This window comes from Taudactylus pleione, unplaced genomic scaffold, assembly GCF_031769625.1.
Source record: "Taudactylus pleione unplaced genomic scaffold, aTauple2 ptg000026l, whole genome shotgun sequence".
NCBI classification, from domain to species: Eukaryota; Metazoa; Chordata; class Amphibia; order Anura; family Myobatrachidae; genus Taudactylus; species Taudactylus pleione.
In genome coordinates this window covers 10,951,293-10,966,448 of record NW_028284428.1, presented here as the reverse complement: position 1 = coordinate 10,966,448, position 15,156 = coordinate 10,951,293, and the positions used below count along the sequence as shown (strand labels likewise).

Sequence of the window (15,156 nt, the reverse complement as noted above, 5' to 3'; positions counted from 1 at the left end):
ACATACTCACTATGAGGGTTTGGTATTTCCACAGCTAAATGATATTAAGGTTACGTGAAACCGGAAAATAAGGTAAAAAAAAAAATATTTTAAGCTACGTAACTGCTGTATTGCCTACATCAATTCAAAACGGACAAGTGATCCCTATAGAAAAACCAAACTGGTATATTTTCAGCTTCGAATAAGAGTACAGTTATATTTCATGAAATTGCATTGGCAAATACATTAGTGTTACTATTGTTTAATATCTTTTTATTGTATCTGGTTTTTACACAAATCAATAATAAGATTATGGGGCATATCCAATTGAAAGCTACATTTTTCCTGCAAAACTAGGTATCGTGCCCAATTTTTCATTACCGTCATAATGCAATGCTCCCGATTCTCGCACTATATAATTTTTAAAAACTTGGGTGCAAGAATTTTTCTGCCAAAAACCCAGGGTAAATTTATTTTAGATAAAGGGGAAAGCCATCTGTACCCTACAAAACTTAATGAAAATATTGGGTTTCAGTATTGATGTCTATTACTGTCCCAAAGAAAAATATTTTGAGCTTTTGAAATGTTTAAAATGTCTGATTATTGCATTTTTATTTTTTTAATTATTAAAAAAATATATATATTTTTTTTCATTTAAATAAATACTTTAGTTAAATTTGGGGTGCAGAAAAATATGAAGTTGATTTTGAGGTGATTTGTGGCCACATTCCAAAAAAAAAAAGAAAACACCTGTAACCTTAACTTAAAATACCTGTCCCATCCATAAAACACTCCCATATACCTGTCCCACATCTTTTAACTTATTACTCTGCACTATACAGAATTTCATCCCAATAATAACATATAACTATTTGCCTCACGCTGAGAGTTTTTAAAAATGTGTTCTCAATTGAATATGCCCCTATAAGTTGCTCTGAAAGTTAAATAATGCTGACTGACGCAAGCCTTTAGTAGAGGACAGAGACCAACACATAGGTTGAGAATTGGTGAGTGTGGTGGGGCCAGAGCTGGATTATTCACAAAGCAATACAGACGCCGCTTAGAGCCCAGTAGGACCTATGAGCCCATCTGCCACCAGGCAGGGGTGGTGGGGCTAGCTACGAGCAGAGGTACACATATAAGGTCACTTTTTAACCATACCCATCTGTTTTTTTTTTAAACTAGTTTTTTACAATTTGATAAAAATACATTCCAGACTTTCTTAATACAAAACAATTGTTTTATTACAACTATACAACCATAGACTCTAAAACAGGTTTGCACTATTCACAGGGCTGGATTAAGCTCTGTGGGGGCCCCTGGGCAACAAACATGTGGGGGCCCCTATCAATAAAGGTTATATATATATATATCTATATTAGGGGTGTGCACCGGCCACTTTTTGTGTTTTGTGTTTTGGTTTTGGATCTGGATCTTTCTTCGTGTTTTGGATCTGGATTGGTTTTGCCAAAACCCCCCTACCGTGTTTTGGGTTCTGGGTTTTGTGTTTTGGATCTGTATTTTTTTTAAAAAAAGCATAAAAACAGCTAAAATCACAGAATTTGTGGGTTCTTATGCTCCTATTCAATTATTAACCTCAATAACCTTCATTTCCAGTCTATTCTGAACACCTCACAATATTGTTTTTATGGCCAAAAGGTTGCACCGAGGTAGCTGGATGACTATGCTAAGCGACACGAGTGGGCGGCACAAACACATGGCCCATCTAGGAGTGACACTGCAGTGGCAGACAGGATGGCAGTTTGAAAAACTAGGCCCCAAACAGTACATACTGCAAAGAAAAAAAAGAGGTGCAAGATGGAATTGTCCTTGGGCCCTCCCACCCACCCTTATGGTTGTATAAATAGGACATGCACACTTTAACAAACCAATCATTTCAGCGCCAGGGTCTGCCACATGACTGTGGCTGAAATGATTGGTTCGTTTGGGCCCCCACAAAACAAGCTGGCAATTAATGTGTCCCTGCACAAACTGGCTCTACGGAGGCAAGATGTCGTCCTCATCCACCGATTCCTTGGATAAAACAGGAAAAAGGGATTTAGGTGTCCCTGGACTGCTTACAGTCTTACCCAAAGTTTCTGAACTTGACAGTAACTTTTTATGAATGCGCTGCAGGTGACGTATAAGGGAGGATGTTCCTAGGTGGTTAACATCCCTACCCCTACTTATTTCACCTTTACATATGGTACATATGGCAAGACAGTTGTTGTCCGGATTTGGATAGAAATATTGCCAGACCAAAGAGGTGGAATGTTTGGTCTTCTGCCCAGGCATGACCGTGATGGGCTTTTTCATCCCACGGACAACAACTGTCTCCCCCGGAGCCTGATTTAAACAAACCACATCACCATCAGAATCCTCCTCGCCAACTTCCTCCTCAGCGCCAGCTACACCAGTATCCTCATCCTGTTGTACTTCAACAGTGACATCTTCAATTTGCATATCAGCAAGTGGACTGTGGGTGCTCCTTTCAGCACTTGCAGGAGGCGTGCAAATTCCCGTCCAGTGCTGGGAAGGTCAGGCATCGCAACTTCCACCACACTTGGACTCTCCTTGGGGATTTGTGATATCTTCTTAGAACGAACAGATCTTTTCTGTGCTTTTGCCAGCTTAACTCGGCCTTGGCAGACGACGTTGATGGCATGTTATCGTCTATGTCATGACTAGTGGCAGCAGCTTCAGCACTAGGAGGAAGTGGTTCTTGATTTTTCCCTATTTTATTTTTATCGGAGAAAGTTTGGTCCTCCATTTATGTTATATCGATTTGATATATACGTGCGGCTAAGGCGCACACAAACACAGAAAATATTTTTTTATTTTTGCTGGAGAGTAGTGCACTTTGTGGGTTACACCACCCTTTAAGAAATGAGCCAGCCTGCTCTTTACTTATGGGACACAGGTGCACGCTTGGCGCTGCTCCTTTGTTGATACACGTGCAGCCACAGTGCACACACTTCACAAACACAGAAAATATTTTTTTATTTTGTTTGGAGTGTACTTTGGGGGTTACAGCACCCTTTAACGGTCAAGCCAGCCGGCCCTTTACTTATGACACAGGCGCACGCTTGTCACTACTTTGTTGATGCACGTAGGCTACTGCGCACACAATTCACAAACACAGAAAATATTTTTTTATTTGGTTTGGAGTGTACTTTGGGGGTTACAGCACCCTTTAACGGTCAAGCCAGCCGGCCTTTTACTTATGACACAGGCGCACGCTTGTCACTACTTTGTTGATGCACGTAGGCTACTGCGCACACAATTCACAAACACAGAAAATATTTTTTTATTTTGTTTGGAGTGTACTTTGGGGGTTACAGCACCCTTTAACGGACAAGCCAGCCGGCCCTTTACTAATGGGACACAGGCGCACGCTTGGCGCTGCTCCTTTGTTGATGCACGTGCAGCCACAGTGCACACAATTCACAAACACAGAAAATATATATTTTTTTTGTTTGGAGTGTACTTTGGGGGTTACAGCACCCTTTAACGGACAAGCCAGCTGGCCCTTTACTAATGGGACACAGGCGCATGCTTGGCGCTGCTCCTTTGTTGATGCACGTGCAGCCACAGTGCACACAATTCACAAACACAGAAAAAATATATTTTTTTTTAGCACTTGGGGGGAGCACCCCTGACGGACAGAGCACCCCCTGGACAACACTACAGCACCCCTTTAGGACTGGGACACTGCACAGGACTTTGGAGTGGACACAGCCCCTATGGACAACTGACTGCACAACACAGTCCAGCCAGCCCCTATGGACTTTGAAGTAGTGGACACAGCCCCTATGGACAACAGCAGCACAGCGCAGCACAGCACAGCACAACACTACACTGCACTACACTACACTACATAGCCCAGCCAGCCCTAACTCCCACCCTCCCTCTTCACTGTCCACAGCCGAGTGAGAAAATGGCGCCGACGCGGGTACCTTATATAGGATCCAAAACCCGCGAGACCCGGAAGGCGGGATGATGACGTTTTGCCTCGATTTCAGATCCGAGTCAGGCGGGAAAAGTCGAGCCTGACTCGGATTGGCCTCAGATAGGGGGGCTCGGGGGGGTTCGGATTTCAGAAATCCGAACCCGCTCACCCCTAATCTATATAAATATAGATATATAGATATATATATACATATATACACACATATAGTACCCCTTCTGCAATGCCCCCTGAAGTTGTGCCCCTTCTCCAATTCCCCCAGTAGTTGTGCCCCCTGCAATGCCCCCAGTAGTTGTGCCTCTTCTTCAATGCTCCCTGTAGTTGTGCCCCTTCTCTAATGCCCCCAGTAGTTGTGCCCCCTGCAATGCCCCCAATAGTTGTGTCTCTTATTCAATGCTCCCTGTAGTTGTGCCACTTGTCCGATGCTCCCAGTAGTTGTGCCCCCTGCAATGCCCCCTGTAGTCGTGCACCCTAAAGTAGTGCCCCCAGTATTAACTCTCCCTCCACGCCCACACACCTGTGAAAAACTTACTTGTCAGGGCTCCTGGGTCCCGCCATCGCGGCTGCCGCTGCCTGCTGGATCTATCTAGATCCAGTAAAGGCGCGCAGGCTCCTGTCATCGTGCGGGTGCCGTCATGACGTCACCCGCGCAATGAATCACTGGGAACGCTGGCCTCTGAAGCGATCAGAGGCCAGCGTTCCCAGTTAGTTGGTCACGATCTACATGCAGGAGCTCCGCGAGCTTCTAGTAGATCGCGACCAACCTTAGCCGGACCTGACCTGAGGCATATGGCCAGGGGTCGGGGACAGTGTGTGGGGGCCCCCTATGTGTGGGGGCCCCTGGACGACCGCCCCTGTCGCCCTGCCTTTAATCCGGCCCTGACTATTCAGGATACTTTACACATATCTCAGTATTTGAAAAGCAGGTAGAAAAGACCTTCCATCTTTACTGGGCAGCGCCCCGGAAATACACATACATCAAATACATCCCAAAATATCTGGAGCGCAATATACCTTAAGATGCGTACACACATAGCAATTTAAAAGAACGATTTGAACGATAACGATATCGTTATCATTACTGTTATCTTTCAAATTGTTCTTTAAAATGGTCCCTACCAACTTACCATCAACCAGCAATGTGCGGCCACGTATGGACGATAGCGGTATCGTCCATCGGTTGTGCATGCCGGTCAACTTGCTCAATTTTGAGCAAGTTACTATAGGGACCCGAAATCGACGATAGCGTACCGCTATAGTCAGCGGTAAGTTGGTTGTGTGCTGGATGATCAATTTTGATCATCCAGCATACCAGGGAGGGCGCATAACGATCTACCAGCGATATCGCACCCTCAGACTCAAATAAAGTGGTTAGTGGTGCAGTATTTGGGTGCTCTGAGAAGCTTTTCTGGATATTCAGAAATAAACAATGCTTTAATGATGCCAACATAAAGTAACAGAAATAAGTAACAGCCTTAGCCCTCTACCAGGGCACTACCTCACTTCATCTGTCCTAGATAGGGCAGCTATTTTGTAAATACTTCACAAAACTCTGAAAGTCCTGCTTGCTACTTGCAGGTACGGCTACTAGCCTTCTGGCCTGGCTGCTTCAGCCCTGCCAGAACTGTGTCCTCAGGACAGCCCATAGGTGTAGTTAAACCCCTTTGTAAGCTTGTAAGCTTGCAACTAGATTCAGTGGCTCACCAATGCCACCCAGCCTTATTCTATCTTATAGTTAAAGATGAGTGGGGCCAGTTCTCAGAGAACCTGACCCACCCGAACTTCACGATCCGGGCCAAGATCTGAGTCCAGTTCGGCTTTTCCCGCTTGACTCGGATCCCAAAACGAGGCAAAACGTCATCATCACGCTGTCGTATTCTCGCAGGTTTTGGATTGTATATAAGTCCCTCCCCGCGTTGATCGGCGCCATTTGCTTGCTGAGTCCCGGGCTGTCAGGGCTGTGCGTCGTCTGTGTTGTCCAATACAGGGGTGTGCTGTGCTAGGCTATGTTGTCCAATCCAGGCAGGGTGTGCTGGAGTTCCACCTTGTAACTACCTCTTGCTTCAGCAGGTGGCAGGGCAAATTCATCATTTATTGCAAGTGCTGCAATCTTCTACATGCTCCCGCTGAATGATGAAAATCTCTAGAATTTTTTTGGGCCACAGAGGGCATCTCCTGCACGGCTCTGTAATTAAAAAAAAATTGGGACCACCTAGTTTATTGCATGAGAAAATCATAGGACGTGTTGGAATTCACCCAACTGTAATGCTGTGGCGTTGTCAGAAATCACAAATCCTGAGGAGAGTCCAAGCGGGGTAAGCCATTTTGCAATGACTTCCCTGAGTTTTTCTAAAAGGTTGTCAGCGGTATGCCTCTTAGTGAAACCGGTTATACACAGAGTAGCCAGCCTCCGAATGAGCTGCTCTTTCTTAGAAGCTGCTGCTGCTGTTGGTGCAGCTGAAGGCAATACACCCACCCAGTAGGCTGTTACAGTCATGTAATCTTGCCTTTGCTCTGTTCCGCTTGTCCACATATCTGTGGTTTAGTGCATAATGGGCACAATGGGATTTTGGAGGACACTAATTAGGTTTTTACAACGTCCCTGTACAGGTTGGGAATTGCTTTTCTAGTGAAGTGGAATCTAGATAGGATTTGGTAGTGGGGACACAGGACCTCAATTAACTGTCTAAAACCCACTGCTTATTGGTTGATATTGGATGCACATCTAATACCAGCATAGCTATTATGGCATCAGTGATCTGCTGTGCAAATGGATGACTGCTGTCATACTTGCTCCCCCTTGCAAAGGATTGTTTAACAGTCAATTGTTTTTTTTAAACTACTACTAGAAGTTTTCATGGTCCCCTTCTGGGATGAAGATGGACTTCCAGCAGCAGGCATAGCGCTCAAGGATTCTTCTGGGGCAATAAATTGCTGTTATCTGTTTTACATCCATAACTTAGGGCCTAATTCAGCATGGAATGCTATTGCGATCACAGCTGCGATTACCACGGATGTCTACTGCGAAAATATGCTAATGAATGCAATTGCAAAGCCGTCGCACAGCCAGCATAGAGATGGCCACTACCGCTATCTCACATCTGTAATACCTTGCAATCCTGCGTATACTGTACATTAGTAACATCAAGTAACATCGGCCCCTCCCTTCTGGGATGAAGATGGACTTTCAGCAGCAGGCATAGCGCTCAAGGATTCTTCTGGGGCAAGGACTGATGTGAATGATTTAAATATTTTTTTGTATTTTTTGTAAATGCCCCCCCAGCTCCCTTCCCTTCCTCCCTCATAAATTTGCTTCAGAAACAAAAATGTCATTACACTTACTACTAATCAAACCTTCCTTTCCCTGCCTTCAACTACATACATACTCCAACTCTCTCAGGCCTCTTGAATAATACAAACATTTGTTTCCTGATGTGCCATGTTGGAAGTTGAACTGCCACAACTGCTGCAATCTTTGACATGTGGTTGCTGAATGTCAAAAATGGACAGAAATGTTTATGGCCACAGATAGCATCTCCTGCAAGCCCCTTTTTATTTAAAAAAATATTCTTAACCACCAAGTTGATTTTGTGGGCAAAACAAGGGACATATTGTTCACCCATGCTCAGTGTCAGATTAAGGTCCACATGGGCCTGGAGCTGAAATTTAGGAAGACCTATTGTGTGTCTTTGCAGGTGTGTGACCAACATGGGGGAGTGACCAGAGTTGTGGGGGTGTCGCATGTGCTGTTTGATGTGACTAGCGCCTACCCTCAAAAACCTCAATCTACCCCCTCTTTTAACTTATATAAATTTCGACGTTTCGGTTTATGCAACGTTCGTCAAAAATCCTTACTGGTTTATGCATTTTACATGGAGGGCATCCAGTATTGGTGATGTAAAATAAGATGCTGAGTACAGAGCATAAAACTAATTTTTTTATTTTACTATATTATATATATATACTGTATATATATACAAAGAGTTATGGATGTAAAACAGATAACAGCAATTTATTAAAATACGAAAGTAATCCAAGAGTAAAAAAAAGCACATAAAAGTAGCACCAAAGAAATATCTTCACTTTAAAATGGAGGTAGGATGGATGGTCTGGGAACCCCCAATGCATTTCGCCCAATTGGACTTCATCAAGGTGATATACCATTTTTCTGGTGCTACTTTTATGTGCATTTTTACTCTTAAATTACTTTCGTATTTTAATAAATTGCTGTTATCTGTTTTACATCCATAACTTAGGGCCTAATTCAGCATGGAATGCTATTGCGATCACAGCTGCGATTACCACGGATGTCTACTGCGAAAATATGCTAATGAATGCAATTGCAAAGCCGTCGCACAGCCAGCATAGAGATGGCCACTACCGCTATCTCACATCTGTAATACCTTGCAATCCTGCGTATACTGTACATTAGTAACATCAAGTAACATCGGCCCCTCACGCACATTTACAGGAGGTCTGACCTGCCACAGAAACTGCAAGTCTTGTTGTATGCAGTGAGTACGCCTTCTCAGTGGCTAATTTACCAATGCAATGGCGTTCAAACAGACAGGCACGTCTGTGTTTCTCCAACCACTCCCCTGTCACCACCCCCAAATGCTCATAGCCTGTCACTCACTTTGTGATGGATTGTATTCTGCATGAGTGATCGCAAAGTGATTTCAATGCTAACTCATGCACGTGCACTGAGCTGTATACTCATGCAGAGTACGCACCATTGACTGAAAATGGGGTGGGAAAAGGCATCATAGCATGTGCTTGCTCTGGGCACCGGGGCCCATTAGACCTTTGTGTCCAAAGGGTCATATAGGGAGGTGGGCCCTGCCTGTTCCATCTGTTCTGGGTCTCACAATTTCTGATGGCGGCGCTGTTCGGCTGCAGATTTAAAAGGCAAAACCACCTTGAAGCTGCAGCATTATATATTATGACTATCTACACGGTTTTTCTATCCTGAAACTTTTTTAAAAGATTGGGGCTATTGCCCTGCCCTCTAAAATTACTCATTTCAAAAAGTTGAACTGGAAGCTGATACCGAGCTTTCAGTTCTGTTCATGCTCTGGGTTCCATGGCATGTTGTCTGAAGGTGAACTGAGGCCTCCACAGTGATCAGTATCTCCTATCTCTCTGTATATTTTGCTAATAAATTAATAGTAAATCATGATGATAAGTCATTGTATTATCAATGTGAAAATGTTAATGTTTCATTGCAATAGCCATTATTATCTACTTTTGCACCAGTATATACTCCAATAAATGTCACCTTTTCCGACTTTATAAATAGAGGTCGGTCCTTCTGTCACTTTTATGCTGTATTTCTTATTCCTCCAACATATATATATAGAAAGGGGAAACAGAAGTATGCAATAGGGGAGGGCAGCTGTTCCAGGCTGGACTAATTGTTCCCGGGAGGCACCTTACTTATGTCCGATATGCTTGATGGTGTTATTTAACACCCTAATTTCTGGTACGCTGCCTCACTTCTGTTTTTAACTTTGTCACAAAAATAAAGCTGTATTACACTATTGCATACTTTTTTTCCTTTCTATATATATGTTGGAGGAATAAGAAGTACAGCATAAAAGTGACAGAAGGACCGACCACTATTTATGAAGTCGGAGAAAGTGAGAATTATTGGAGTATACACTGAGCAAAAGTGGAAGCTATAGGATTCAGATCCGAAGACTGTTCCATTTCAGGATTGGATAGTTGTATATCAGGAAGTGACAGTTGAATTTTTGCATTGCGCCATTTCAAAAATGTTTTCCCCAATAAGGAGTTTGCGCTGGGCTATTCTTCGTTTTTCAAAAGAAAATATATGTTATGGGAGCAAAGCTAAAAAAAAAACTAGTAAATTTACACCTGAAAGAACAATGTTGCAATGCAAGAGGTGCAATTACATTTATTTATTTTGCATGCAGGCAGAGCTGCCATCAGAGATTGTGGGGCCATGGACTGACAAAGAAGACAGACCACAAAAATATTAAGGGCAATCAATACTTTTGTGCAAAACTGGATATAAGCAGCCTCCTAAAACACCTTATTGAAGGAAACACCAACTTAGACTAGTAAAGAAAATAAAATTATGTAGGTGTAAAGGAATGGCGCTAATGCCTCAGATGGATGAAGAATATATACAGTATGTATCCCAATCAAGGATAAAGCAGAGAACAAAATTTATTAACATTTTTTTGCAGAGAACAAAGACCTCTAGAAATCTAAATACAAGAATGTCTGAACACATATATAATATAAGAAAAGGCCTTTCAACACATTCTGTATCAGACCATTTTGCTAAACAGCATTATAAGTGTGAAAAAAAGATTAAACGATTTCTTGGTATCCAATGTGTTAAAGATAATTGGAGAAGGAGAGACTTAGAAAAAAAGTTGGCGCAGTGCGAGATGAAGTGGATATACACAATTGATACATTAGCACCAACTGGTCTAAACTTAGACTTTGAACTGAAATGGTTCTTAGATTACTCTATAAATATCAGTGTATCGTGTATGTAAAACATATTATATATTACCTTTGGATAAATATCTAACTTTTTCTTTTTCTCTTTTTGAACTTTATTTTATTTTATTACATTTCAACAATGAGGATTGGAACTTACCGATTGGGGAGTACTCCTATCAAATTTGAGGGATGGACTTTACCGGAATACAAAGTACGGTATAGCTTTGTTGATAGGAAAAAACCCACTGGAGTCAATAAAATTATGCTCCTGAAACATACATGGGAACTATTTTATTTCATGTATTTATATGCATTTTATATCTCTTTATATAATTTGAAATGATGTATTTTTATTGTATATTATATGAAAGATTGAATATATAATATGATGTACCTGTATTTTATTTTATTGTGCACTATTTAGACTGGAAGTGACTAAATGTGAACCAGAGACATAATTTCCAGAAGTGGACATGCAGTGACACACATGCATCACTTCCATTAATAATACTGCAGTAAAAGGAAGTGAGCATCTTTAATATGTTTGACGCCACTTCCAAAATTAAACTGTGAACGGAGGCAGTGTAGTGCCTATGTCACTTCCGCTGATGATCTTAGGGAGATTTGGTGCTTGCTACACCGCTCCCGGTTTTCCTTGTAATTGGAGGTGACGTTTGGGCATAGCGCCTGAGTCACTTCAGGTGGCCGGAATTATAGACGTGGGCCACAAGTGTCACTTCCAGTCTAGGTGACTGCGAAAATTGATTTTGAATAATTTTGAATACATTTGAATATTAATTGTGAGTACCCAATTAGATCACTTCTGGGGGTATAAATATCACCACAATCTGAACAGCATGTTATCCACATCTGAAGAAGAATTTGAAACGTGTTATGGACTACATGCTACAAGTAAACCTGTGACTGCCAGCAAGCCAGAACATTTAACATTCTCTGCGGTGGTGCCGAGCTTCATTGCCCGGGACTTCTTGGATTTTGCTTTGCTTGCTTCAAGCCCACAGCAGCCTTGTCTAATGGTGAGAAGCTGTTTTCTGGTTACTCCATTATTTATGTCATCTTGATTTTATGGAATATATTTATACATGTTTTAAATAAATTTTGTTCTCTGCTTTATCCTTGATTGGGACACATACTGTATATATTCTTCATCCATCTGAGGCATTAGTGCCATTCCTTTTCACCTACATAAAGAAGACAGACCCCCATTCCCTGTGTTTCTGCAACTCCAGCCCCACAGTGTCTTTGCAGTTCCAGCCAGCACCCATTCACCTCCTTGAAGAAGGCACCTGTGCCAAAACGCGTTGGAGACCCTCACTTCAAACCCGACACCGATCCAGGCTGACCTCCACTAAAGATCCCCATCCCCACCAGGGACCACCAGTGCAGAAAGCTCTCAGCCCACCCACCTGCTGGTCCGCACCGCTCACACCTCCAGTGATCGGCTCCACCCCGGACCAGCCTCTCTCCCCCCTGCTCCCAGGCATGCTCAACAACTCACTCCTGGCCAGGGGTGTCTCCACCGTCGATTCCCATTTCCACGAGGGACCGTCAGTGATAAAAGCATCCCGCACATCCGGCCGCAAGTCCGCCCAGCCAACATCGCCAGTGACCAGCTCCATCCTGGTCACACTTTCCACATCCCCCCTCCTCCCTGGCTTTTTTTGAAAGTCTCCCGGGCAGACCACCCCTCAGGGGTGGTCCCAGCACACACGCTGCAACCCAGCCTCCCAGCGGCTCACCTATCCACACCTCTGGCTCCGCACCACCAGCGGCACGACCAAGAGCCAACTTCAGCTGCATACTCCGGTAGCTGACCTCCGCAGACCAATCAGAACAGCCGTGCACCTGCAGCACACCAGCAACACGCTGATCCAGCTCACCAACAAACCTGCAGCTTCCAACCTATCTGCAACGGCCGCAACGTCGACCTACATCACCATAACAAAAAACCTACCGGTAGGTAAGTACTGCCAACACGCGGGACGCCGCACAGGTGTTCCAACCCACTCTGCAAATCCCCCCACCCCCCGAGACTTCCTAGACTGTCGACCATAGGTCCAGCAGAGGTGACGTGCAAGGTCACTGAACCGCACGGGAAGGAGCCCCCTAAAAGGGTCCACCTACCTCCCCAGTCTCATCACCACTCATCACTGAACCCCACCCACCTGCCCGGGATCTTAACAGAGCAGTATTGTGACTACTCAATAAAGGATTTTGCCCCAAATTACTGTGTCTCGCTGGCCTCATTTTGATCCTATTCCATTCCCCTTTTCACATTACTCCAAACTACACTCCATACCCAATCACACCCTCCTCACTCCCAAAACACCACCAGAAGAAACATTCTAATTAACACCACTCACAAACACACACAAGTCATCACCATCACCACTACTAGCAGGAAGAGCGCACCTTACCCCCCCTACCCCCAAATAAAATAATAGCACTAAAAATATTAGTAATATTAGCCCCACACACTCAATGCATCATTGATTTAATAGTCCACATCTCCACCAGTAAGATACGGTATGCACACTAAGGGCCATATTCAAGTTGATGGCGAAAAGTCAGAGGTCGGACTTTTCACCATCAAAGTATCGGGGGCGTGCCCGCTTTATCCCAGTATTCAATTAGGATCCGGCGAAAACGGGACCCGACGGAAAGGTAAGAATAGAGATATCCAGGGAATTTCCGGGAAATGTTCCTGGCACCCCCCTAAAGATGTCTAGACATGGGGATCACTATGGGTAACCCCGTTTTTGCCTGCTGAAGGTAATCAGGGTTTTTAAATAGCCGCGGCAGGTGCATAAATGCGCCTGGGAAGAAGGGGGTGAAGTATGGCACTTAGTTTTTTTTTTTAAACTACTTTTATCAAATTTTTGGTACATGAAAATCGGTGCAAGCATATTTTTAAGTCCCTAAAGTGAATTTTGAAAATTCTTCAAAAATACACCTGCGGCATATATGGGGACCCCCCCCCGAATCAATTTCGCTAGTTTAAAACTTTATTCCCCTATTTTTTTTTTTTCACCCCCAAAATTAAAGTCAATTTTTTGGGGTGCCCTGAGGATTTTTTTTTTTTAACACAGATGACTTTTAGGGGACATTAAAAAGGCTGCAAGCTTTTTTTTTTTTATTCTGCACCGCTAAACCACAATTCTGACCTTTTTTTCGCAATGTATTACATGGTGAAAATGTATCCCCGTTTTTTAACAAAGACTTTTCGCATCGGCAAAAAGTCTTTGAAATTGAATACGGGGATAATTGAAACAGGTGAAAATGACATCATCGGCGATAAATATTCGTCTCAAATAGAATACGGCCCTAAGGGGTATATTTACTAAAGATGGATTTTAATCATTTTAAAATTTATCAAAATCAGTCAACATCAGTTTTGGGTCTCTGGGGCTAAATTACACGTTTAGCAATACTTAATAAACAAAAAAAAATTTCTGTTACTAAATGTGTAATTTAGCCCCTGTCTCAAACCTCACTATTTGATACAGTCGCCTGGTCACTTACCTGGTTCCCTGCTCCATGATCCGGCTCCGTGACAGACTCCTTCCCGCTGCAGCTTCTTCTCACCTTCTACAGTCTTCCCAGCTTTCCCGTGCAACATTCCCTCCAGAGCTGGCTGCTGGGCGCATCCATGACAGTATGGATCAGGTGACTGGATCTCCACCAACAAGAGACCTGTATGCTTTCACATGATGCCTGCAGCCAATCCCTGACAAGCCAGGGGTATATAAAGATTATCCCTGCACACAGCACTTGCCAGTAAAATGTTGTATTCAGCCCAGCTGTAAAAGCATTAGAGAGCTCCTGCGTATATAATATCCTACTCAGCGACTCCTGTGCAAATTCCCATCTTCCTGCACCCCTGGCTCTAGTATCCGGTTCCATCCCGGGGATCCTGTACCATCATCTCTAGTCCGATGTCCTGTACCATCGGTTCAATTTCGACAACCAATACCATCAGTTCCAGTACGACAACCAGTACCATCAGTTCCAGTCCGACAACCAGTACCATATGTTCCAGTCCGATAGCCAGCACCATCTGTTCCACCCCGGTGATCCAGCTATCTGGTCGCATTCCAATTCCATTCCTGTACTTCAGCATCCAGTACAGTCCAGTGCTATCCTGGCTGCACTTCCAGCATCCTTACTCATCAGCAGCCGTAATTCACCTTCCGGTTATACTCTAACCAATTCCAACCAGGTAGTGGGGTAGATGTACTAAGCCTTGAAGAGAGATAAAGTAAAGAGCAATAAAGTACCAACCAATCAGTCCCTAACTGTCACTTTTCAAATACAGCCTGTAAAATGTCAGTTAGGAGCTGATTTGTTGGTACTTTATCTCTCTCCACTTTGTCTCTCTCCAAGGCTTAGTACATCACCCCCGCTATGAGCAGAAACTACACCAGACCAACCAGTTTCCAGACATCCACTCCAGAATCCACTCCTACCACAGACTCAAGTCCGGACCCACAGACAAATCCAAACATGACAGTGACAGCCTAAATTCACTGTTTTTCCTGATGTTGAGGGGAAACAGGATGAATATAGTAAATATTTGGCATTGCATACAGATCGAGGGAAGAGGGGGGCATGAGTTTGGTCAACCCTGTGTTTTGTTTTTTTTGTAACAGCCTTTATGAAACTCAACCTTGGGAGTCTTTTTTAGAGGCTCCTCCTCGATAGGTAGACGGTTT

At 43.6% G+C, this 15,156-nt stretch overlaps 1 protein-coding gene across 1 annotated transcript in view; it reads right to left on the bottom strand.

Moving 5' to 3' along the window:
* Positions 1-14,063, bottom strand: part of LOC148539214 (general transcription factor II-I repeat domain-containing protein 2-like) — a 43,647-nt gene extending 29,584 nt beyond the window's left edge. The window contains exon 1 of the mRNA XM_088451732.1: positions 13,967-14,063. Coding sequence (XP_088307858.1) covers positions 13,967-14,063 — 97 coding nt within the window. The remainder of the gene's footprint in view (positions 1-13,966) is intronic.
* Positions 14,064-15,156: the final 1,093 nt, after the last annotated feature.